The following is a 23,091-nucleotide window of genomic DNA, read 5'->3' as shown; positions in this document are numbered from 1 at the left end:
GTCAATGTCTGAGATTTTAGAAAACTGCTCTGCTGTCTTGTCTTCCTGTATGCTGGAAATGCTGTGACAGCTGTGTTTACTCTGTGTGACTGCAGTAGCTGGAGCATCTGAACCTTGAGCGGGAATGTCGAACTGCATTCCCTTGGGATCTGTGTGGCAGCAGCAGGGCCTTGCTGGAAGGAAGGCTGCACTGGTGCAGGTGTGATCACTGAGGCTTCTCTAGCTGGTGCCAGGGAGGCACACTGTGTACCTTACAGAGTTAGTATTGCCTGTACAGTGATTTTCCAGTAAAAATATTTCTACATACACATATATATACATACATACATATATATATATATATATATATATATATATATATATGTATGTATGTATGTATGTATATATGTTCTGGCAAACCCCAGTCGATTAGCAGCTAATTGCAATTTTTAGGGTCATTAAAGTGGAAATAATATTGGATTATTCTTCTATATATTCACTGTTTCATCAGACTTCAACATCAAACTACAATTCTATGATTTTTAAATGGTAATTTATAAAAGTTTGTGCTAGCAATCATTCAAGCTTCAGATCTTGGTTTATATGTCCTTTTGCTAAAACAGTGCTTTAAGCATTCTATAAATAATTAAGACAGCTAGGTATGTTAACCCTTCATAATATCATACTTTAACAATATTGACTTTCATTTTGATATTAGATATCTTGGTGTTTGACTAAACCTGTAGAATTAGAAGGTTCAGTCTGAATTTAGAAATGTATGTATTTTAAAAAGCTAAAATCTCTAATTATTTAATGATTTCTGTAAAATCCTACTGCGTGCAAGTAAATCATATTAATTTATGGGTTTAAAATTTTATTATAGGGCTGAATTCTTAGGATACTTGCTTTCTTGTTGGGTTGGGTTTTCTTCCCTTCTCTTTTTTCATTTTTTTTTTTGTTGAGTAGAATTACAGGCTTGTAATCTGTTAATCCAGAGTGAAGAAAAAATGAAATACATTGTTTTTCATTAATTGTTTTATTTGCATTTGATATCTAAAACTATACTTCTTTTATCTCTGGAACCATGGAGAGAATACTTGCAAAATGCAAGAGGACAGAGTATCTGAAGTGTAGGGTGTTTTTGTTATTATTTTGTTTTGTTATTCTTTGTGATTGGTTGGCCTTGGACATCTCATGTAAATAGTCTTTGAAAGGGAAAAGTCAAATTTCTTGGGACAGAATAAAATGGACTGCATTGGACATCCATTCTGATATATTGTTTAATATTAAACAATACACTTAAACATTTGTTTAAAGGGATTTTAATTTAAGGAATCTATTTCACTGGCAGTTAGCCCTAATGCTTCTGCTGGATGGCATTCATTGGTGTTGCACATGATCAGCTTCAGTCATAAATGAAAAACGTTCCATCATTGTTAAAGTGACAGCAAATGGGGAGCTACAACAAAAGTAGCTGCCTGGAGTTTTGGTGGATGTGCAAAGATTTTTGGTTTTTCCCAAGAGTTGTAGATTTTTTTTTCTTTCCTGGTTAGTCTATCTTCAGAGAAGAAGTCACTGCTCATGTAACTCAGAGATCCAGATGTGGATTGCACGCAGTGAAAGGGCTCGGGCTTCATGTTCTGTCACTCTTGACTTAACCCTGAACAAGTTATGTTTTGGTCAGGAGCAGAAGGGGAAGATTTACTCTGCTTTAGTATTTTGGCTAATGTTAACACTCGACTTGCAGAGTTCAGCAGTGGCCAGGGCTGCTGAATTGCAAGGCTGAGGGCTGGAGCCAGATCAAAGCCTCAGGGTAGGCAAAAAGGAGGCTCTGACCGTTTGGTTGCAAAGGAAAGGTCTGTGTGGGTTTAGCTTAGACAGTTTGGAATGAAAATGTGTGCATTACTGTGGAAGCGTTTGAAGTTGCTTAAATAATAGCTCAAGTTCTGGAGCTCGTGTGAATTGTTGTGGAAGTATTTCTCAAGAGTTTACTAGTGTAACTCTCAGAATCTGCAAGCACCATTAGAGAATTCGCTTGGAAAGCTGGCAGCTGCTTCTGCTCATTCCTGTAGGGCACTGGTGTTGTACCAGTCTGTATGCAGATGATGTTCATTGGTTCTGTTTACCTGCTTATTCATTTGTGATTTTTTTTTTCATTTGTATCTAAAAGATCATGATCAGGAGTTCAGACTTGTCTGATGCAAAATAGAAGTCCATTAGAAGATTTCTTTAAGTTATATTCCTTTTTCAGTATCAAAACCTTCAAGAATACTTTCTTTGACAAAATTACCTTTTTTAAAAAAATGGTTTTGCCAAATAGCTGTTGGTTAGATCTGAAACAGTAAGGGCTAATGAGAAGCCTTTGTGTAATAGATTTGCATTTGTGGTCTGTTATCAGGGCTCTTTCACTTTGACAGTCTGTTAACTATGCCAGAGCCACCAGTTAGTTCCTGAGGTTTTCCATTTAACCTTTCTCAGTTACATGCTTTTCTATTCCGGACAGTCCCTATGTAATCAAATCTCTCTACTGTTTTGCTCTAAAGAAACCCTTAAATATTTCAGCGTGGAGAATTAAGAATTAATAAGTTTGATTATCCATTGAGAGCATGGAAACCTTTGCTTTCTGGCGGCACCAGTTTGTTACAGGGGTTGATACTGACTGTGTCAGTCCATAGCAGGCCTCTGCTTTACAGAAATAGATCCAGAATTCTGGCCATCTTCCAGGTCATTGTTTGCTGCAGTTGTCAGTTTGGGTTTTGGTAAGGGTGAGGGAAAGTGACTTAAAAGCCAGCAAGTCTTAGAATTAGACAGGATAATGTTTTCATTATACTAAGTGCTCTGACAATTTTACATATAAATATAGTATTACATTCTAAAACTCTTAAAATAGAACATAAAATTAGCCACAACTTAATCTGTAATGATTCAGTCTATTTTCTTTAATTTCTGCAATGCAGTGTGAACTGATGAGAGTTCTTTTCAGACGAATTTAATATAAGTCTAAAATCTGGTTTGGCAGGGTTTGTTTTGTTTTAAGGAGAAAATGACATGTAAGCACAAAGAGACAATACTGTGTGAAATTAAAATATTGTAAAGCAAGTAAGCTAGTACTTTTCTGCAAAGGACAGAACTTTAAAGGTAAACGATTAAAATACCAACCTTAAACCCTGCCAAAAGGAAACAAAAAAAAAAAAAGCACCCTGAACACAGAGTTAGTATGGAGATCAGATTTGTACCGTTTTTTAAATTACAGAAAATTGTTAAGAAAAAACAACAAAGATCCATGTTTCTTGCTATTGTAAAACGTCAAGAAAACTGCGTTTTAGTGTACTGAAACTATGCTTTGTACAGTAGAAACTTCAATTTTTACCTTCCTTTGGAATATAGGTAATCCATTTTTCCCTTTCATGTTCTGAGGAACTTTTCCAACTACTTCATATGGTGCCAGATTTATTTCTGAGTCCTTCCCTCCTCCCAGTCTGGACACAGAAGCAAAGAACACAAGGAGTACATTAGTTTGTGTTAGTTACCTGATCTGTGGTAGAAGAATATAAAATTCTTTTGTTTAAAATTTAAAAATAGGAATGCACTGGAAGTTGTTGAAGAAAGCCTGTTTCTATTTAATCCCACTTCACATAAAACAAAGGCTATGTCTTTCTTCTTAAAAAGACAAAATACTTAAGTAGCCAAAGCAGAGGAGCAACTTCCTGCAAATTCTCAGTTCAGGGCTGTCTGAAAAGGATACACTGCTTGTAGAGGAAATGACTTTTACCTCTATGCAACATTCATGATACTTTGAGAGAACATAGAGGGGAGACAGTGAGATGGTGTTGGAGAAAATGGTTGTGACATGAGAATGGAGGAGCTGTTTGCTTAGCTGGTAACAAGGATAGAGGTAAACTGAATATTTTAGAGACATTAGGAAAAAAACCAAATCCTTAATTAAGGAAGGAAGGTATAACAGCAGCATATAACTGGAAGTTTTAATGGTACAGTAATCAAAGAGAGCAGTATTCTCTCCATGCATTAGTCCTGTGGATTGCGTTCAGAATAGACATAGCTGTGAAATTGAATGATGTTTATAGGTGGCTAGATGAAGCCCTCTTAAGGTCTACATTATTATCTCCATGCTGTATCTGCTATTTTTTGCCCTTTTCCTTCTTGCCATAATTTGTGTCAGGGTATTAATAAATTTCAAACTTCTCAACAAATGCAAGGTTCCAAATTTCTGCACCAGCAGCATACTGAATCACTGTAGGTGTCCTTTGATGATGAGCAGATGTTCTCTTTTGCTCTAGATGGCAAGCCTGTCAGATGAACAACTGTTTTCCCTCCCTTAGGAGGAAAGCTGGTTTTCAGCATTAACAAAGGGAGTCAGTGGGTTTTAAATAAGGTATTATTTTCACTTAATAAAATAATAAAATTCCCATTAAATAAAATGTTATATTTTCTTCCATCTGAAGCAATAGTATTTATTACAGAATACAGTTGTTAACTGGTTTCAATTTTAAAAACTTGCTTTTGATTTTGCCATCAAGTGTGATCTTAGAAAGGAATCAGAGTGAAATGCATTTGCTATAGGAATTGCAAAGTCAAGGAATTTTTTACTCTCCTCCTACTCTTGCAAGCTATAGCTGTATTTTGAAGTTATGTTTTTAATGTTAATTGGGTGTTAGTGGTAATAATGCAGGTCTACCACTGCTCCTTCAAACATTTTTTGAGGTGTTTGACAAATTATTCTTAAATAAATACAGAACAAACTAACAAAAAATTTAAAGGACAAACTTCTAACATTCCACTTCACCTTCCACTGAAAGGCAGAATGTCTTACCACAGTAACAGTTATGCATATGCAATTATGTGGTAAAATGGCAGTCACTGTTCAGCTGGTTATGTAGACAAGCCTTCAGTTTGTTGCCTGAAGAATTTAGGAATAGCGTCTCCAAAAATTACTGACTGTTGTGTTAAGATTGAGTGTTTAAAAGAATACATCATTTTAGACATCTGGGATTTTTCTGTTGGTCTGCTTCAGAGCTGACCCATGTCTGAGGAAAGAAGGAGGGCCCGTTTCAGGAAATGAAACATTTAACATGGCTGCAAAAATGCAGCATTTTTATGTTTTGATTGGAAGAGACCCTGTTTAACTGCTTCCTATCCCTTCTGTGTTTAGAATTAGTATTTTCTGCACCTTTCATTTAGTGAACCATTCTACTGCTGTCTACATGCAATCTCTATACAGTCCTATAAACATATGGACCACAAGGTATCTTCTGTCATCCTTCTTTGTCCTGAAAGCCTCAATCCTTGCTTTCTTTTTTTTTTTCTTTAATCGTTCCATCTCAAACTCTTGATTTTTCTTCCAATATTTTCTTGTCCCTAGCCTAGGACTCACTTAGGGCTCGACCCACGAGTGGAAGTGGCTGTAATGGTTGTGCCTGTGCTCTAGTCACAGCTCCATTTCGTGTGCATTTCCCAGATCAACTGAAAATCATCATTCAGCTTCTTTGAAGTGGAATTGCTTTTTGTTGTCCTTCAACATTTGCCTGTCTAAACTGTAGCAGTTCAGCTGCTGATCTCTAGGTGGTGTGGCAGTTTCTGCAAACCCGGGGGTTTGGTAAGCCTGTGGATGGTCAGGCACATGCTTGCTGCTCTGGACCACTGTTTATTCCAGCTGAGCTGCCTTGCTTAGGAGTTGATCTTCTTGGATGCTGATACAGCACTGTCTACTCCAAGAGCACCCTGGCTCTACTACACTCATTATGCAAGTTGTTGGCAGAATGCTGTGCTACAGCAAAAGTTAAATCTGTGTTGGAAACTTTTTTAGCAAAATTTGTGTCAAAATTGAGTTAATAGTTCTCTAGAGCTATATAAGAAAACATAACTGAAAATATGTTATGCTTTTGGCCATCCTTTCAGTTCATTGTTCCTGACTTTATACTCTACCATTTGTATATCCAGTCATGTGAGATGATAAAGATTGATGTCATTCTAAAAAGGGTTAAAAACTCTGTGGTCCAATACAGAATTAGAAGGAGCTTTTTAGAAGCATCTACAGTGAAAGAGAGTGTTTCAGTGCATATAGCTGGTGAATGGGTATAAAGGTTTTGTTTGCCTCACCTTTCTTCATGTTTTGCTTTTGTTTGTTACACATCAGTATTCTGAATGAGGAGCGTTTTGTCATTTAAAGTGCTGTCTTCCTGTTCCTCTGTGCTTCCATGGTATTGTTTTGTCCACCTAGTTTCTCAAGTCTAATGTAGTTGAATAACAGGACAGGGAGTGTCTAGACAGTGTGTACTAAGGCTTGATTTTTTAAAGTGATCACTTTAAAATTAATCTGAATAAATCACTGTGTATTTCTTTATCAGGAATTTGCAGAAAACCATCTAGAGGGTTGTGGGAAGAGACTCTGGAAAGCTTCCTGGGTACACAAGAAAGCATATTCCCCTATACTTAGAGTGATGTTTCTGCCTCAGGGTATCTCTGAGATCTCATCTTCTGATTTCCCTAGACCACCCAACCAAAGGAGTGTGAGGGACTGAGCCAGACTAGAAAGTAAAGTGCATCTTGGAACTTGGAGGGAATAAGAAGGCAGCAGTAGAAATCCAGTGTTGTTGTTTGCATCCTCCCAGGTTATCTATCTACAGAGCAGATGTGTTCCTCACTTAACATCCTCCTTCCACTTTCTTTAGCAAGCTTAGTAATTACAGCTGGAGATTGTGATGGTCTTTCTGTTGTAGAGTTTGGGCAGTGTCACGAGCTTTATTTCTATTAAATTAATAATTGAAACCAGATTGATCTGTACAGTGCTAGTCCTGATGGAATTAGGGTTCATGACTGGCATTTGTTGGCATTACTATTATGCAAACAAGGGTGTGCATGAATATGCTGCTTCCCATTCTAAAATTCAGTAGGCACATATGGCATGTCATACTGAATTTCATTAGCCTCAGTGTAAAGAATGAAACTTCAATAGTTTCTTTAATTATTTAGGTATTTATTTTAAAAACAGTCATTTTACTTTTAAATGTCTTCAGTTCTTACTGCTGGATAATGGTATGTAGAGGTTGACTCTGAATATTTGAAATAAATATAAACAATGTTCTGTTCTGTTTTTCAGACAATGCAGAATCAATTGATCTCAAACAGTTTTTCGACCTACATTTTTCACATATATATTATGTGTTCTTTGAAAACTTTGTAACTATTGAAGTGGGCCTTAAACAAAAAGGTAAGTATTTCAGACAGAGCCCTTTTTGTCTTGATACTTGTGCCTTTGTTATGGAATAAAGCAGGGTGCTATAAATGAAACTCTGTGTGGTCACAAATGACATTAGCCACACAGAAATATGTCTAAGAACCAACTTTGCAAATGAAGGCAGAGTAGTGAGATATGCACTCAGTGGAGGTGAGCAAAAAGTGTTTGTTCTCCGATGACTGTGTTTGCCCTTTTGCAGTGAGGATTCTTAAGGTGTTACACTTTGTATTCTGCAGAATTATTCTTTAACAAGATGTTGTGTAACTTAATCTCTCCCAGTTGTTGATGCCGTAATAGGAAGTTATGCAAATTGTAGCTGTATTTGTGGAGTGTAATTTTTATTTGCAGAAGCAGTGCAAAGTTATGGTTGTATAAATGCAGGTTTTCATTTTACACATTTAAGGATCTTTGTTTTGATAATGAAAGTGCATCTTCTATTTATATTTAACTATTTTAACTATTTATTTTTGCAACTAGGTCACAAGTCTCAGAGAGAAGAATTAGATTCTATTCTTTTTATTTTTGAGGTAAGATATTTTGAACATTTTTTTGCTTTAAGTCCTATTATTCTACAGTCATCTGTAATACTTTGCATTTAACTGCATTCCGTCTTACTTTTGCATAGAGCTTAATTTATGTGCTTTTTTAAAAAAAATAAAGATTTCACTTGTGGTTTTGCAAGATGTCTAAACTGGAAAAAGATGTTTTTGTGTCTCTAGATAGTTGATTACTCTTTGGTGGTGGTATTTCCCCATCATGTGTTATACACATTGAAATTCATAGAAAGGTGATCTCTCTTTAGTCATGATATTTTTGACCATTTGATTGCATGTTACCTCTGTGAGGTACATTGGTGAATGTGAAAGAGTGCTAGTTCATTTGTTCACTAGTTCCTGCATAAAGAAATATTAGGTGATCCCTGCTTTGGAGGCAGTTGCACGGTGTGCTGGAGGGCCACAGCCAGGAAAAAAATCAGGTTATTTTCAAGTTGCAAATGCCTCTAGTGTAAATGTTGCAAGTCTTACATGGTAGATTTGGAATTACTAACTGTGTTCTGTTTCTTGTTTCTGGAGATGATCATTCTGTTTGTAGAGGTCTTGTCTTCACTGTTTTGCTGTAGTTCATTACCCCTCAGTTGAGAAGGCTGAAGCACATGTTTGCTCGTGCCACAGAGGCAAGTTGACAGCTGAACATCCTAACTGAAGCCATTAGAATGGTGGAATAACTTAATGCAATCTGTTGTGAAGCAGAGCAGCTGAGACAGACACTGATCCCATTCCATTCCCTATCTGTAGGCAGCACTGTCTCTCAGAGAGGTAGTGGAGCCAGATGACCTGCAGTAACATCTGAAGTCTCCAGGGCAGGACTTACAGACAGGCTGTCAGAGCCTTTGGGCTTCTTAGCATTAGGAATGGGGTCACCTTGAAAGGACAACAATGCTTCCAGAGAAAGCATTGTGGGAATTTTCTTAGTTGATGCTTCAGCTTCTGATCTGTGGCCTTGTGAAAGGGCTGTTTGGTCTTTCAAGGCGATATCTGCCGCATACATCCTTGGGTTCTGTTTTTTTATAGAAAATTTTACAACTCCTTCCTGAAAGGATTCATCAGAGGTGGCAATTTCATAGTATTGGTAAGTTGATTTACTTTTCCTCTCCTTTTATGTTTACTTTTTATTATTAGCTACCAATGAGTGGCTACTATGCCACTCATTTCCTTAAAGTGGCTTAAAAGGGGTTATGGTCTGGAAAATTTTGTAGGCTAGGTGAAGGAAAATAAAAGAAGCAGACAAAAAACCCTGCCAATGTAATGAATACTCTTCTGTATAGATTTATATCTGGGAATATAGAAATAGAAGAGTGGCTGAGAAAGAACAGGGACGGGTGAAAAGTTTGGAGTTTTAAATTTTTTTTTTCTTTATTTTCTTTATCTTAATAGTACATTTCAAAACTGACATGAGATATTTGTAAATGGGGAGTGCTGATTTTATGCATTGTGATGACTTGATTTACTTTTAATGTACACATCTCAAAAGTGTTTGGGGAAAAATATTCTATGAGTAGGCTATGAAAGGTGATATTTGATTTTTTTTTCCTTCTGGCATTGAGTCAGTTGCTTGAAGGTATCAAGGTCACCAAGATTAAATTGGAGATTGCCAAGGACTTGTTTAAAAGTGGCCATCAAGTCTGACCGAGAACTCTGACATTTTACTTCATATAGAAAGAGCAAAAGCAAACAATTTTTTTTCTCGTTTTTTATTAGGGTTGATTTTAAAGAAGCTTCTTCACACTGGAAATTCATTAAAGGTACTGCAAAAAGTTGCATGCAATTTTGTCTACAGTACTTGAAAGTACAAATAAGAACATAAGGGCAAATTTTTACAGTAAAAACCCAGGAATGAGAACCAGATCATTACTTGTGTGTCATGAAAGAATGACTCCAAATCATCAGCTTTATCTCAGTAAAACTACTCACAGTAGTAATGTGTTTATGTAGTGTAGCCAGTCGTTTAAAGGATTTTGCATTAATATAGTAGTAAATATTAACTGTTATTGTTAGGGCAAGAAAGCTGATTTTGGGGCTCAGACTACCTTGGAAGTGGAAGATTATCTATGCCAGGGAGGCCTGCTGGTGGGTAGAGTAACTTAAATGGTTGGGCCAAAACAGCTGCACCACTCCTCTGTAAACCACCTGCAGGCTTCTCTGGTACTGAAATTCTCCAGTATGAGAGCCAAGAAGGGAGTGCTCTAGGATTCTTACTACCTTTTTTGAAGGAGAAATGGAAGAAGGTAGAATTGGTCCTTCTGATACAGAGAGCTCACTCACTCTGTTGTTATATTTAATGAATATATTTAGAAATTTTATGTCAGCTTTTGTATTTTCTGAAAAATTCATGTGGCATCTTGCAGTGGTCAAGCAAGTGATTAGATGTGTTGGTTTCCTACCTCTTCTTTCAGAGAAACCCCTGTGAGAAATTCTTTGAGGCAAACAGCAGTGGAGGTGCCAGGCTTGGCCTTGCATTTCATCAGGAGCAGCAGATGTGTTAGTTTCACTCTGCTGATTGCTGGGGGTCATACTGGCTGTCCTCATTTTTTTTTTCTCTCTCCCCTTCTTCTTCCTCCAGGACAAATGGAAATGCTTTTATTTGTTCTGGCACAAGATAACTTACTGCATGTTTTTTCCTTTAAGATACGTCGAGAGGGTGTGCGTCTCTTTCTTTTGTGGCTGCAAGCACTTCAAAATAACTGTAGTAGAGAACAATTATGGATGTTTTCTTGCTTGATTCCTGGATTTTCATCACCACAGTCTGAATATGGCCCCCGAACACTAGATAATCTTATTAACCCTCCCCTTAATGTCCAAGAAAGTAAGTAATTTGGTAATATTACTCAGTTCTCAACATAATTCAAATCTTGTCACAGCCAAGGCAATTTGAAGTAACTGACATACCCAGGGAGATTATGGAGCTGAGATGACTTTCATAGCATTTTGTCAGTTCTTCTTCTGGAGCAATTTCTGTCTTTTTTGTTGTTCAGAATTAGTTGGTTTTTGTGGTTGTTGGGGTTTTTCCCTCCAAGTAGGTTATTGTAACTAAATGCATAGTGCTGAAAATAAACTTGTAATTCTTAAAAATTGCAAGAGGATCCTGCATCTACTGCAAACTTGCACAGGTGAATTCTGCTTGTGTGGAACACTTGCATTGGCTTTGTTCATCCTCCAGGGTGCAGGCTGTGCAAAGATATTTCTGGTGTGGCCTCCTAGACAATGAGTTGTTGTTAGGCCAGTGTGTAAGGACAAATATGTCTGTGTATGACCAGGTAATTAAAGTTGCGATATTTTTGCAACTTGGAATCTTCAAAAAGAAACAGACCTTGTAAATTGCAAAACTTGAGGTCTTAAAGGTTTGCATGAGAGGAAAAGTTTGAGTATTTTGAGATGAGGTTTTTATACTTTCTGGGGGTTTGTTTGTTTGTTTCATGGTAAGGTCAATATCTTGGCCCTAATCAATACGGTAAGGATGATTTTTCTCTTAAGATGATTCTTAGGACAGTTTTTCCTTTGTACACTCTAGTATTATGCCTCCTAACTCAATTTGTTCTTGATAGTGGGATTTGAAACTCATTTATTAATGATTTGCAATTGGATGAGATCTTTGAATGTGAGTGCCATCTGTGCATTCACATAAATGGGACTAAAACCTTGAACACTTTTTCCCCTGGATGCTGCGCTTTGCCTTCTTTCCATCTTCTCTTAGTATTTGAGTATTTTATTCTTGTAGAGGAAAGCAGTGTCTCCATGACTAGTAATTAAATTTACTGAAACACAGCAGACAAATTTCATGGCAGGATAGCTCTGCAAGTAAAATTTTGCTACGTACTTAAGCCTTTTTAGAGTTATCTTGTGAAATTCAGAGTGCGGGGATTGAAATGTGAACATCTAACTACAGGAAAAGGAGAAAAATCTACTCTGTACCAGCTTCACTGTCGAGGCAAAGAAGGATACAGATAGTAAAACTTAAAGGAAATGTAACTGATCAACTGCTAAATGGGAAAATGGTGAAAGATATAAAGATTTGGCATTTGTGTAGCATAAGCTTTACACTATTGTTTGTGTAAATTCCGAACAAAATTTTAAAAAATTTGAGTTTGGCAGGGAGGTTCCAAAAGTGCATAGAGAAGACCTACTTATTGTCTGCTGTGCTTTTCATATGTGTAAAAAATTAGTTCCATAGTGGTTTAGAAGTTAAAATTTCCTGATTTTCATTACTCTATGAGTGGACTGTTTTACTTGTAACTCTCTGCCGCTGCAGTGCATTTCTACTTTCATAACTTTGTAGATGTTTACGCATGAGAAGAAATGGTCTAAATGTTAGATGTACTTCTATTTTTCTTTAAATAGCTCAAGTAACTATAGAAGAAATCACTCCACTTGTTCCTCCGCAATCAGGAGATAAAGGACAAGAAGATTTAACAAGCTATTTTTTAGAAGCACTTTTGAAATACATGGTAATTCAGGTAGGTTGCGTAGTTTTCAAGCAAACGAGTGGGAAACAATTAACACCTCTTTGTCCTTTACAGTAAGTTTTTTACTTGTAGCACTACAAATGCATATAAAAATGTTTTGAAGAATCCTTGCTTGCCACTCCCTTTTTTGTAGAAAAGCTAATTCTTCTACAAAAATGTTCCCTTGTCTTCTGTGTGAAGAATCCTAGATCTTTTACTACAGGATCTTCCATCAGATTGTGGCATGGATGCAAAACAAGACTTGTCAGTCACTTCTAGCAATACTGATTTCAGCTCCCTTCTCATTTTCTTCTTCCCTTCCCTATCTGGTTGACTTCAACCAGTGGATCAACGGTGTGCAGAAAATGAAGAGTTGAATGAGTATTTAGTCCATGGTGTGCAACTCAGACACACCATGTTCTTTTCTTTGAAGTTGGACAATTCCCTGATCTCAGACAGTATGGCATAGCAACATCTTCTGTGAAGAACTGTGCCTCAGCTGTTACATGTTATGTAATTGATTTGCTGGCCAATAAGCACATGCTGCTTCTGAGCCTACTGTGCTGTTATGTGCTGCATGACATGGTAGATGTTGCTGGGTCCTGCCTTCTGGGTCAGACTTGTCCCTCAGAACCCAGCTGGGTACCTATAAGTATTTCTTCACACTTTGGCAGGTTTTAGTGGAGAAGATGGACAGTGTACAAATACATGTTAAACATTTCATGGCTTCCCTTTATCCGTCTTTCTCTGTGCACTTGCCATGCTGGAATCATTTCCAGGTTCATTTTACTGCTTTCAGCATCTCCCACTTTGAATAGAGGTCTTCATACTTGTGATCTGTAGGGTAAGCTTAATGCTGGCTATTTACTTTGAAGAAAAATAGCCCTTATATTTTTGAAGACAACTGCCTTTTCTGTAATAAATCGGTAGTATTATATTGAAATTCCGATAGGTCATTGAAACAAGTGTCATAGAGCTTGTTTGCTGTGTGAGTGCTGAAGTTGTTTCCTGAAGTCCCTTTAGAGGCCACTGATAATTGCAAGGTTCTTTGATATTAAGTTCTGACAAAGGACTTTGTGTCACTAAATTATATATTTATCAGCTAATATGTTGAGTTTGTTGAAATATATGCATATACATTCCACTCTAGACATCTGTTGCCCTGAAAATGGATCATACGAGAAATGTGGCCTTTGGGTAAGAAATGGAGAAATAGAGAGGAAAGGAAATAAAAAAAAGAGAAGGGAGTCTTCCTTTATACTATTTTTGATAGAGTTGGTAGATTACCTAGCTCTGCAGGCAGATGGATTCTCAGGAACAAAGGTGGAAACTGCATATTGTATTTCTTGAGGAGCACGTACCATGCTTGGTACTACTTACCATGTGGGAAAACATTTCATAAAGGGGAATGCTTAGCACTCATGATCCATGAAAGTACATTTGTGTAACTCAACTTCAAAGCTGTATCTTCTGCTGCTTGTGGTTGAAAAATGCTTGTGGTTGAAAAATACTTGTGATTCTTTGTTTAATGTTGCCAATTACACAAATGAATCCAAGTATCTATTATAATGACTATATGGACACTTGTTAGTTAGAATGTATTAAAAGACTTTGTCGAAGAAATATTTTGAATGGCATGGGTAGTTACTCTTTTTATTAAAAAATTTGGAATATAAAAACAGTTTCATTAAAAATAGTCAATTTGGGCATGCTCCTTGCTTTGGCAAAAGCAAGTGTATTTCTGTTGGTTTCAGTATTTTATGTGTTTAAGTTCATTTTGAACCAGTATTTTGGAAGAGAATTGTCTTTGTTTTATTGACATTTCCCAGCTAGTTTCTGTTTCATCTTTTTAAAACTGTTCATTAAAATATATATGATTTTGTTTCAAAGAAATAACTTAAAAAGAGGACATTTCATCAGTTACCTGTTTCTTCTACTTGTGGATATTTACTTTGTCCAAATTCTTGTTTTAAGGTTAAGAGTTTAGAATGGAAGAACAAGGAAAACCAGGAAAAGGGATTTTCATTTTTATTCTCAAATTTTAAGAAATACTACTTACCTTCTATTTTCCCGAACATCTGTAAGGAGACCAGCTTGTATAACCCTATACTTGGTAAGTGTTAACGCACCTGATAAAATCATTACATTTTATCTAATAGTGATGTTATGGTCTGATTAGTGAGAGATGCCTCTGCCCAAATTAAGGTGACAAGAACAAATGCTGCTTCAACAGTACTGACTTTATTTTGTAACATTGACTGCATGGGGAAAGAAAAGACAGAGGGAGAGAGGGAAAAGGAGAGAGAAAGTGTGGAAGCAGAAGCTGGTCACCACGCATGGATCCAGCGGTGTCTTGTTGGGTCTTCTTCACCCTGGGCTTGGTGTTGGGGTGTGGGTCCTGGTTTGTTCATCTGTTAGACGTTCTGTGCTGAAAGGGTGCTGCCTCCACAAGGTCTGCTGCTTACAATCAAATCTTTTCAGTATTTATGCATTTTAGAAACAAAGGAATTATTGCTATTTGGCAGCAAGTAATATGGTTCTCTTATTAATTAGTATTCCATCTTCTATTGGTTAAATGCCTCTTATGCTAATTAGTCTGCTTGTTCAGTCTTTATCTTCTTTTGGGTTGGTGGGTTTCTTAGGTAGGTGATGTAGTGGTTGCAGATGCCCCCCTGTGGAATTACCTTTTACCCAGCTGGAACTGATTTCACCAGAATTGCTGAGATTGTTTTAATAATTTCTTCCATATCTTCTGCCAAATGTTCTTATGGCCCCTAAATTCTGGATTCTTTGTATCTACTATCAGTTATACATGGTTCTTCCTAAGCTTTGTTAATCTCCCCCTAGATCCTAACACCTGGACAGCAGTTCTGCCCTTATGCAGTCCAGGTTCCGGGCGTCCTGGGAGGTGTCTTTGGGGAAGCTTTGGTGGCCATTGGTGGCTACAGATGCCACCTTCTCATAACTTGGTATGATACTTCTTTGACTAGTGATACACATGTAAGCAGGTTCTTCTTGTCACAGTCTGTCACAGAGGGAGTGTGATAGCCAGGATGTGCTAACCAGATCTTGCCTCTGTCAGGCCTGGAATTAGCACCTTTCTGTCACAAATTCCTCCCTTCTGTGGCCTTAGCAGTGTTTGAGATAGGTAATTGTGCTTTCTAACTCTAACAAGACAATAGAGCAAAGCAGTTTTTAGCTTGAGTCATGTTGCCTATGAAGAGCATTCTCCAAATGTATTTGTCAAGAAAGAACATGTTAAGATTCCTGTTTATGATTTTCTGTTCTTTGTGGAAGCCTCTGACCCTTTCATTAGAGTCAATCTTGCTCTGTTAACCTGGATGAGGTAAATTAAATGTTCTTGTAAAACCTTTCTCTAATGTAACCATTGCTGATCTCAGTTGTACTCTGAAGAGAAACTACTGCTGCCAAAATAAAAGGTGTTAGTGTGCTATTCTTTGGGTGTGTTGGTTTTATCTGTGCAGAATTCACAGTGTTATACAGTGCTTGTTCACATTTTTGACAGGGCAAAGTTAGGTTTTCGTGCCAACTGCATTTTATCAAGAGCTTGCAGTAGGAAAAAAGAAGCTAGGGTTTGGCACAGTCTTCAAAGCTGTGGTACTAGAACGTATCTTTCCATGTAGAGAGTGGAATGGTCAGTGTTTTCTGAGCAAACCTGAGTTTTACTCAGAGTTTTTAGCCCATTTTAAACCAGAATGTTGTTTGCAAATCTTGATTTTGTTCTCTCAGGTTTGCATGCACCCATGCACATGTTGGTTGTTGGCCAACAGAGTTCAAGACTTCTCTTTGCAAAGCAATACCTTGTACACAGGTTTTATGTTGACATTTCATCACTTGAGTCATACAGTCACATCACCATTCCTCTTATTTGTTGATGCAGCATCTCAGAAGGACTCTCCAGTGTAGTCATCTCCAGACACAATTCCATGTTCTAAAATTAGGCTGTCAGGGAAGTTTGTTGAAAAGGTCTAAGCTTCTTCTGGTCAACGTACATTTATTTAGATTTGAGAGATGCTTGTGTCAAAGCCATGTTCTCTTGGGAAAGACAAACACTGGGCTTTCTCATCTACAGGAGAAGAACCAGTATAAATACAGCCATAAGTAACAATAGAATAAGAGATATTATGCAGATTCTGAAGAAGTTGAGTGATAAAATAGCTACAAGAGGGACAGTAAGCAGTGCTGAGAAAGCAAACCTACTGTTGCTTGATGCTCCAGAACAAGAAATTTGGAAATGCTATTTTTCTCTTTCTGTGAAGATCTTGATTGAGTCTTCCATAGAAGTGTTACTGTAGTCCTCTGTTTTTCTGTGAATGGTAAACAAGAAACTTCCAAGGCCTTAGTAAAGAAGAGGACAATGGGAAACAAGAAGAAATGTGCACAGATCACAAGAATTACTGTGAGTGCCTTAGACTGTGCACAGTGAGCAGCTATAATGAGGATTTTTGGAACAATACAGTGATGAAAGCAACATAAACATTGGTAAGTTGAATAATTTTTTCTCCTCAAAGATGTTCTTCTCTGGCATGCGTCTTCCCAACCTATTTGAAAATAATCCTGTGCTTGTTCTTAATTTACATCCTTGAGGCAGAAGGCAGGGCAAGCTTGGGCACTGAGCCTGCTACTAAGAACAGTTCTCATGCTACTGGTTTAATGTTTAATTTAGGAGAAGTCATGAGGTACAAATCAGAACAGTAGTTTCAGTAAGCCAACACTGATACAGGGCTTTACTGGAGACAGTATACTGGAGTGAGATTTCTTTCCTGATAAGTATGTTGCCTACAGCAAAATGTGCTAAGCATTCTAGTAACAAGAAGACTAAGTATTGTGGCTCCTTCAGATTCTGGCTTTAGTGTTACAGACTTAGAAGAGGAATACAGCATTAGAAAAGCCCATGAGATTGTTTTTTGAGGGGCGTTGGTTTTTTTTAATTTGGTTTGGTTTTGTTTAAAGGTTGGGGTTTTTTTTTTGCTTTTTTACGTTTTGGTTTGGGGTTTTTTTTGCCATAGTGTTTATTATGTTTGTAAAGTCTTCATTAAATATCTGTTGAGATTGAGTTAGAAGTTGTTTAGTAAGAGCTACAGATTTGGCAATAATATTCCAGGGGCGTTGCTTCTTTTGTCATAGTAATGTGCCTTTCTGTGCCATTTCCAAGCCATTTAGATAGGCTCCTTCATTTACAGGGAGACACTAATGTGGGCTGTTCTATAGCTGTCTTTAGCTCTTAGTTCCTTATGAACCCTTTATAATCTTAAAAATTAGGCATGTTCAAAGCTTACAGGTATCTAGTGTGTTTTTGCTAGTCTCTTCTCTTTCTATCCTGTGCATGTTTTCCACCACCTTCAGCTTCCTTTTCTTTTTGTCATCAGCTCACATCAGGTTCCCAGAGGAGGAGAGGCAGGGGGTGGGGAAAGCCCAAAACATGATAGAAAGAAAAAATGGAAATTTGGGGGAAGGGAATATTTACTCTTGTGCTGTTTGAGTCCATCTAACAAGCTCTGTTTTGCTTTGGTTTTTTGTGTGTGTTCTCATCTGAAGCCTTGATACCTTCTTCCAAGATGGACAGAATTTGAAAATAAATGAAGCAGCTGGAAGGAGGATGCATGTGAGAAGCAGCTGGAAGGAGGATACATTCGAGAAGCAGCTGCAGCACATAATGTTGTTCAAACGTGTTGTAGAAAGAGGATGTTCTGAGAGGTTATCATGAAACAAGGAGACAGCGTGTTGCAAAGACATGTTTACTGCATGTTTAGTCTTTCTGAAAATACTGCCAGTACTGCAGCCTTTGTGCTGTGCTGAATGCTAGTGGATACCAGAGAGAACTGACTTTTCCATCTTTAAATGCTGTGCTACCAGGCATTTGCTTCATTTTCAACAGATTGTACTGTTACACATGCTTGTTTAAAATAGCCTAATTTTTAATTTTCTTACTGACCTGCTTTCCACAGAATGAAAACAATGTACTGGGGTCTTATTATTTGCAGTAAATAAACCATTTTTAAACTTCTCAAAGAGTATTCTGTGCATTTTTTCTGTACTTAGGTACGTGGTACGCAGGAATCATGGGGTTTTTCCTTTAAAAATATTGCTTTCATTGAAAAGTGTGGATATAATTGTGAAGTTCATACAGGAAACATTCCTCAGTTTAGCAGCATCATGATGGGTCTATCTCTGCTCATGTATGTGGCTTTTGAAATGCCACTGAGATATACCAGTGTGGATATCCTCAGTGCAGGTGCTGGATCTTGTGTATTTTGGATAACAGGGAAATCTTTACAGCAGTCTGGCAGATATGCTGGTTGCACTTTAGATGCCATAAAAAGGCTGTCATAATATAATTGCTTAGACAACAGTTGGTTATTTCTTCACTGCTGTCCAGATTTGTCCCTCTTGGATTCTAATATCCCAAACTGGCAAAGTTACACAGGATCCTTTAAAACAACTCTTGACTTTGTTTTAGGAAGATACAGTCTGGGAATATCTTTATATTGTTCAGTGTGTCTTTTTAAAATCTTCTTAGACTCTCACCATTAGTATCCTTTAACTGCTTTCTGGTTGGCCTGTAAAACCGTGGAAGACTTCTCTCTTGCTCATGTACTGCAGGCTACAGAAGAGTTAAGGCAGTGCTGACATAACCATCTCTGTTCAATTTGTCACTCTGTATATGGATAGGACCATCTTTTTTTTTTAGGTGGTTTTTTGGTTTGGATTTTTGTTTGTTTTGGTTTGAGTTTCCTGGGGTTTTTTTACTGTCACTAGATAGAGATCATGATACTGAAACACAAGCATCAGGGTGTCCTGACAGCACATATTATAATCAGTCCTCACACAAATGTTTGTCTTCTTTTTGTATCAGAGTATAGCTCATATTTGCCTTTATAGGACTAGGACCATGGTGGGTTGGCATACCACTTTCAGAGAAATGTCATTTGCACATGCAAGTGTCGTTGCTGCCTTAGGTTGATGATGCTAATGCAGAACTATTCTGCTCCATGTCTTGGGCTGTAAAACCCAGAAATGACATTTTGCAGTGTAAAGTCACAGAAAAATGCACAATTAAAAAATGTTATCCATGTGTCCCCCCATCTTTGTAGTGCTTTTACCACATGTGTTCAATCCATCCGCATTGAGTTAAGTATTGTCATGTTTTTTTCTGAAGCTGATTCAGGAGTAGTGATGACTCTAGTGCAATAGAAAGCCAGAAAAGCTAAACAGTTCTGAACCATCATGGGATGGTGAAAATTGAGTTGTTGATTCTACTCCCCAAACAATCACAGTTCCTGCCAGCTGATGTGCCCCTGAGCATCCTGCATTACATTCCCTACAAGCCAATGTAGAAGCTATTGCCTCACAGTCATCTTGTCATAGGAAAGTGCATGTGCCTGCGGTCTGGCAGCAAAGTCCAGCAAAATTAGAGCAAATGGGGTCCTAGGTGAAACTGCAAAGCTCATGTGGCTTTGCAGCAGGATTTCTCTGTTCTATTCATCTTTATCCTTTTGCAGGGCCAGAAGAGGCTGTGTTTATTGTATTTGCATTTTGGGATTATATATCTCCAGCTGGAGATTTTATTTGATTTGTCAATATGTTAGTTTTATATGAAAACAGTTTTCTTGTATAGGACACAGTCTAGTTGACAATTATTTTACTACTTGGAAGTTTGTAGTTTTCAATGAAAATTTGAAGTTGTGAGTTTGCTGAAGTTTATCTTTAAATATTGAGTATAACATAGTTTGAAAGGACCTGAAGATAATGAAACATGTTTACTTACATAGAAAAAAAAATGTAAGCAAAAACCCAAAGCTATAGAAATCACTTTCAGATAAAAAATTAAAGGTTATGCATAGCAGAAATAAGTTTCTGTCTTTTGGACCAACAGTGTTGTCTCCCTTCAGCAGAAAATTCAAGTGTTTTGATGTCTTATGGGTTCTTGACATTTTCTCTGTTGCATCCATTCCAGTGCATCTGGGAATGAGTGGTGCAACAGTGAATGCAACAAAACTGCACCTCTGAAAGTTCATGTGTATTGGTTATGGTTCTAGGATTTCTTTCTTATGCAGATCTTTTTCTCTGGCCATATTTTTAAGATGTTTTATTTTCATACAGATATACCACAAATGAGACCAAAGCCACACTATGTAATAGTTAAGAAAGATGCTGAAACCAATGAGGCAATCTATTGCACAAAGGAACCTTTCATTAAGGCTCGTGTTATTGTCATTCGATGGTTGGTGTCTTTCTGGCTTGAGCCAAAACCTCATACAGGACCTCATATTCCTGGAATGGAAGGTGAAAATGTGCCAAAGAATATTCAGGTAAAACGAAATACACAGAAATATATTTGTTTTCATAGTTTTAGTTTAATTGTTATGTCAGCAGTATGCTCTCCTCCAATAATTATGACTAATGAAAAGTTTTAATAAAAAAGTAATTTCTGAACAAATTGTATATTTATTAATTCAGTTTAAAAGGACCTGCAATGCTGCTTTCTTTTTTTCAAATTTTGTGATTTGTTTTTAATCAACTGGACATTAGAAGCCTTGAAATGCAGTTTGTTTGTTTGTTTGTTTGTTTGTTTTTCTTTAATTCTTTGTGCTGTTTAAGTTATACTTAAATTGTATTGATTTATTGCTGTACTAAAAATGAGCTATGGGATATTTTGAAATTTTTTTTTCAGAGAGCAGCTGCTAGCATGGCTTCAAGGGAGGACAGCAAAAATGACAGTACTGATAAGCAGGATAGAAATGCAGAACCAGAACAATCTCATTCTAATACAAGTACTTTAACAGAGAGAGAGCCAAGTTCTTCCAGCCTCTGCAGTATTGATGAAGAGCATTTAACTGATATTGAAATTGTCCGGAAAGTCTTCTCTTCTAAAAGAAAAAATGTTAATTTTCTAACTGAGATTTTTCGACAGGTAAAAAAAACCTCTCTTTATATTGCAAGAATCTTGATTATTATATTGTAAATTTTTATTAGGTCATGGTTTTCTTTCAAGAGCACTTGTTAAACAGAACATTATACCTAGTTACAGGTTTTTTCAGTCATCCTGCCTTCAAAAATCAAGCCAACATTCTGAAATACTTTCTGTGTAGAATACCCCTAGTTCCTGATTTTTCTAATTTTATATCTTTAACAATCAGTTTAGCAACATTTAACTTTGACTTCACAGTTCCCCATAGACAGGAATGTTTAATCTTTTCATACATCAGTACTGTAGGTATTAGAACTCACAGCCAACCATATTAACATAAGCCTCCTGTGGGAGTCTGCAGCTGTTACTGAGCTGTTTTGGGAGCATCTGAATGTCCTTTCCTTGGTAGTGTTCCTCAGAAGAGTAGGACAGATGGCTGTAAAAGGTAGCAGCTTCTGTTTCTGACTTCACTGCAACCAGAAATGTTAGCTGAGAATACTCAGAATAGTATTTCTCTGCTGGAAACTATTAAAACTAATTTAAACTGTGAACATATGCCAGAATATGGAGTCTTCATTAATAGTAATTTAGAGTGGGATGGTAGAATAAGATAAACTTTCTTTATGCCCCGTGCTATAGATCAAAAGACAAACAGAGATTTCTGAATAATAGTAAAGAAAGATATACTAAGTTTCAAGTTAAATGCACAACACTAATTGCTTTAAATAGCAGAAAGCTGAACATTTTAAAACTTGTTTATCTGGATGAAGTGAATATTTTTGAATGAGACAAATAAATGTCAGAAGCTTATCCACATCCCTTGTAGTCAAGAACTTGGACACATTACTGAAGGACATAGCAGAGTTACCCAAGTTCAGCTGGCACACAAGGGTTTAAAGAGTCTGAGACATTGAATGTAGAGTATAAATTATCAATGGTCTGCTTTCCACCATCCCCACAGTGAAAAGAAGCGAAGGCAATTTCTTAATTCTTTTAAAAAGTCATTCTGTGAGTTTATGTAGATTATTTGGATTTCATGTGCAATTATGAAATCTTATTTACATCATTATTTAGCCAGGAGTTTTCAGTGTAAATTAATTTCTAATACACATAGCGTTTGTAATGTTTCTAAAACATGAGGACTAAGTTATTCCTGTCAAGAGGAGGTTTCAGTGGTACTGAGTGGTGGAAAGATTGTCTGTAGAAAACAAGTTTTAGTGCACTTTAGACTTGAGGATACAAAAAAACGTATATGGACTTGCAGGAGAATGTTAGACTTGATGAGGAAGTATATGACTGAACTTGTCAGTTTAATCCTGTAATACACAGCTGAATTCTTTTTAGTGTGATAATGGTATGAAATCCCTGTTTCCAGAGTGAAAGTACTACCTGTATTAAGTGGGCCTTCCTTAAAGACACGGGCAAGTTTTCAACAGTCACAGCACAGACCCTGTGAAACTGGACATTAGTGTAGTTTATCTGTTCTTCTGAATATATTGTTAGGGCATCATGGTCTTTAGTAAGGCTATTTGTAGTTAGTTAAAATCTGACTAATATTAAAGGTTTCTGGTCTATGACTAGTTGTTACCAGCACAGCCAATACAGATAACCTTCTGAAGAGGGCACTGATCAGCCGTCACACCAACTCCAATGCATGATTTTTAGAAACAATAATACTGACGTTTTTCCAGGGAGTAATTCGCTTTAAGGATACTGTTTTGTAAAATCTTAATTAGCTAAAAATAAGATAGAAGACTACTAGTATTGTGTGTCACTTGAATTTTTCTCAGTCATTAGAGCTGGTTTAACTCCACTTTTCCAAATCCTTTGAGTGGAAGATGTGAAAGAAGCTTCTGCTCATTCGTTTTACATGTTTTGATGGGTGCTTAATTCCAGCAGGCTAGGTGCTAGCTAGATACGCCCACA

General features: G+C 37.0%; 1 protein-coding gene across 8 annotated transcripts in view; it reads left to right on the top strand.

Moving 5' to 3' along the window:
* Window positions 1-23,091, top strand: part of RALGAPA1 (Ral GTPase activating protein catalytic subunit alpha 1) — a 132,502-nt gene that overhangs the window by 4,046 nt on the left and 105,365 nt on the right. For all 8 annotated transcript variants that reach the window (XM_050975868.1, XM_050975865.1, XM_050975863.1 and 5 more), the window contains exons 2-10: window positions 7,097-7,207; window positions 7,712-7,761; window positions 8,806-8,863; window positions 9,493-9,536; window positions 10,420-10,597; window positions 12,130-12,245; window positions 14,208-14,346; window positions 20,358-20,566; window positions 20,929-21,168. In XM_050975868.1, coding sequence (XP_050831825.1) covers window positions 7,097-7,207; window positions 7,712-7,761; window positions 8,806-8,863; window positions 9,493-9,536; window positions 10,420-10,597; window positions 12,130-12,245; window positions 14,208-14,346; window positions 20,358-20,566; window positions 20,929-21,168 — 1,145 coding nt within the window. The remainder of the gene's footprint in view (window positions 1-7,096; window positions 7,208-7,711; window positions 7,762-8,805; window positions 8,864-9,492; window positions 9,537-10,419; window positions 10,598-12,129; window positions 12,246-14,207; window positions 14,347-20,357; window positions 20,567-20,928; window positions 21,169-23,091) is intronic.

This window comes from Serinus canaria, chromosome 5 (assembly GCF_022539315.1).
Source record: "Serinus canaria isolate serCan28SL12 chromosome 5, serCan2020, whole genome shotgun sequence".
Taxonomy (NCBI): Eukaryota; Metazoa; Chordata; class Aves; order Passeriformes; family Fringillidae; genus Serinus; species Serinus canaria.
The sequence above is the reverse complement of the archived record's forward strand: the minus strand, read 5'-3'. Positions and strand labels throughout refer to the sequence as shown.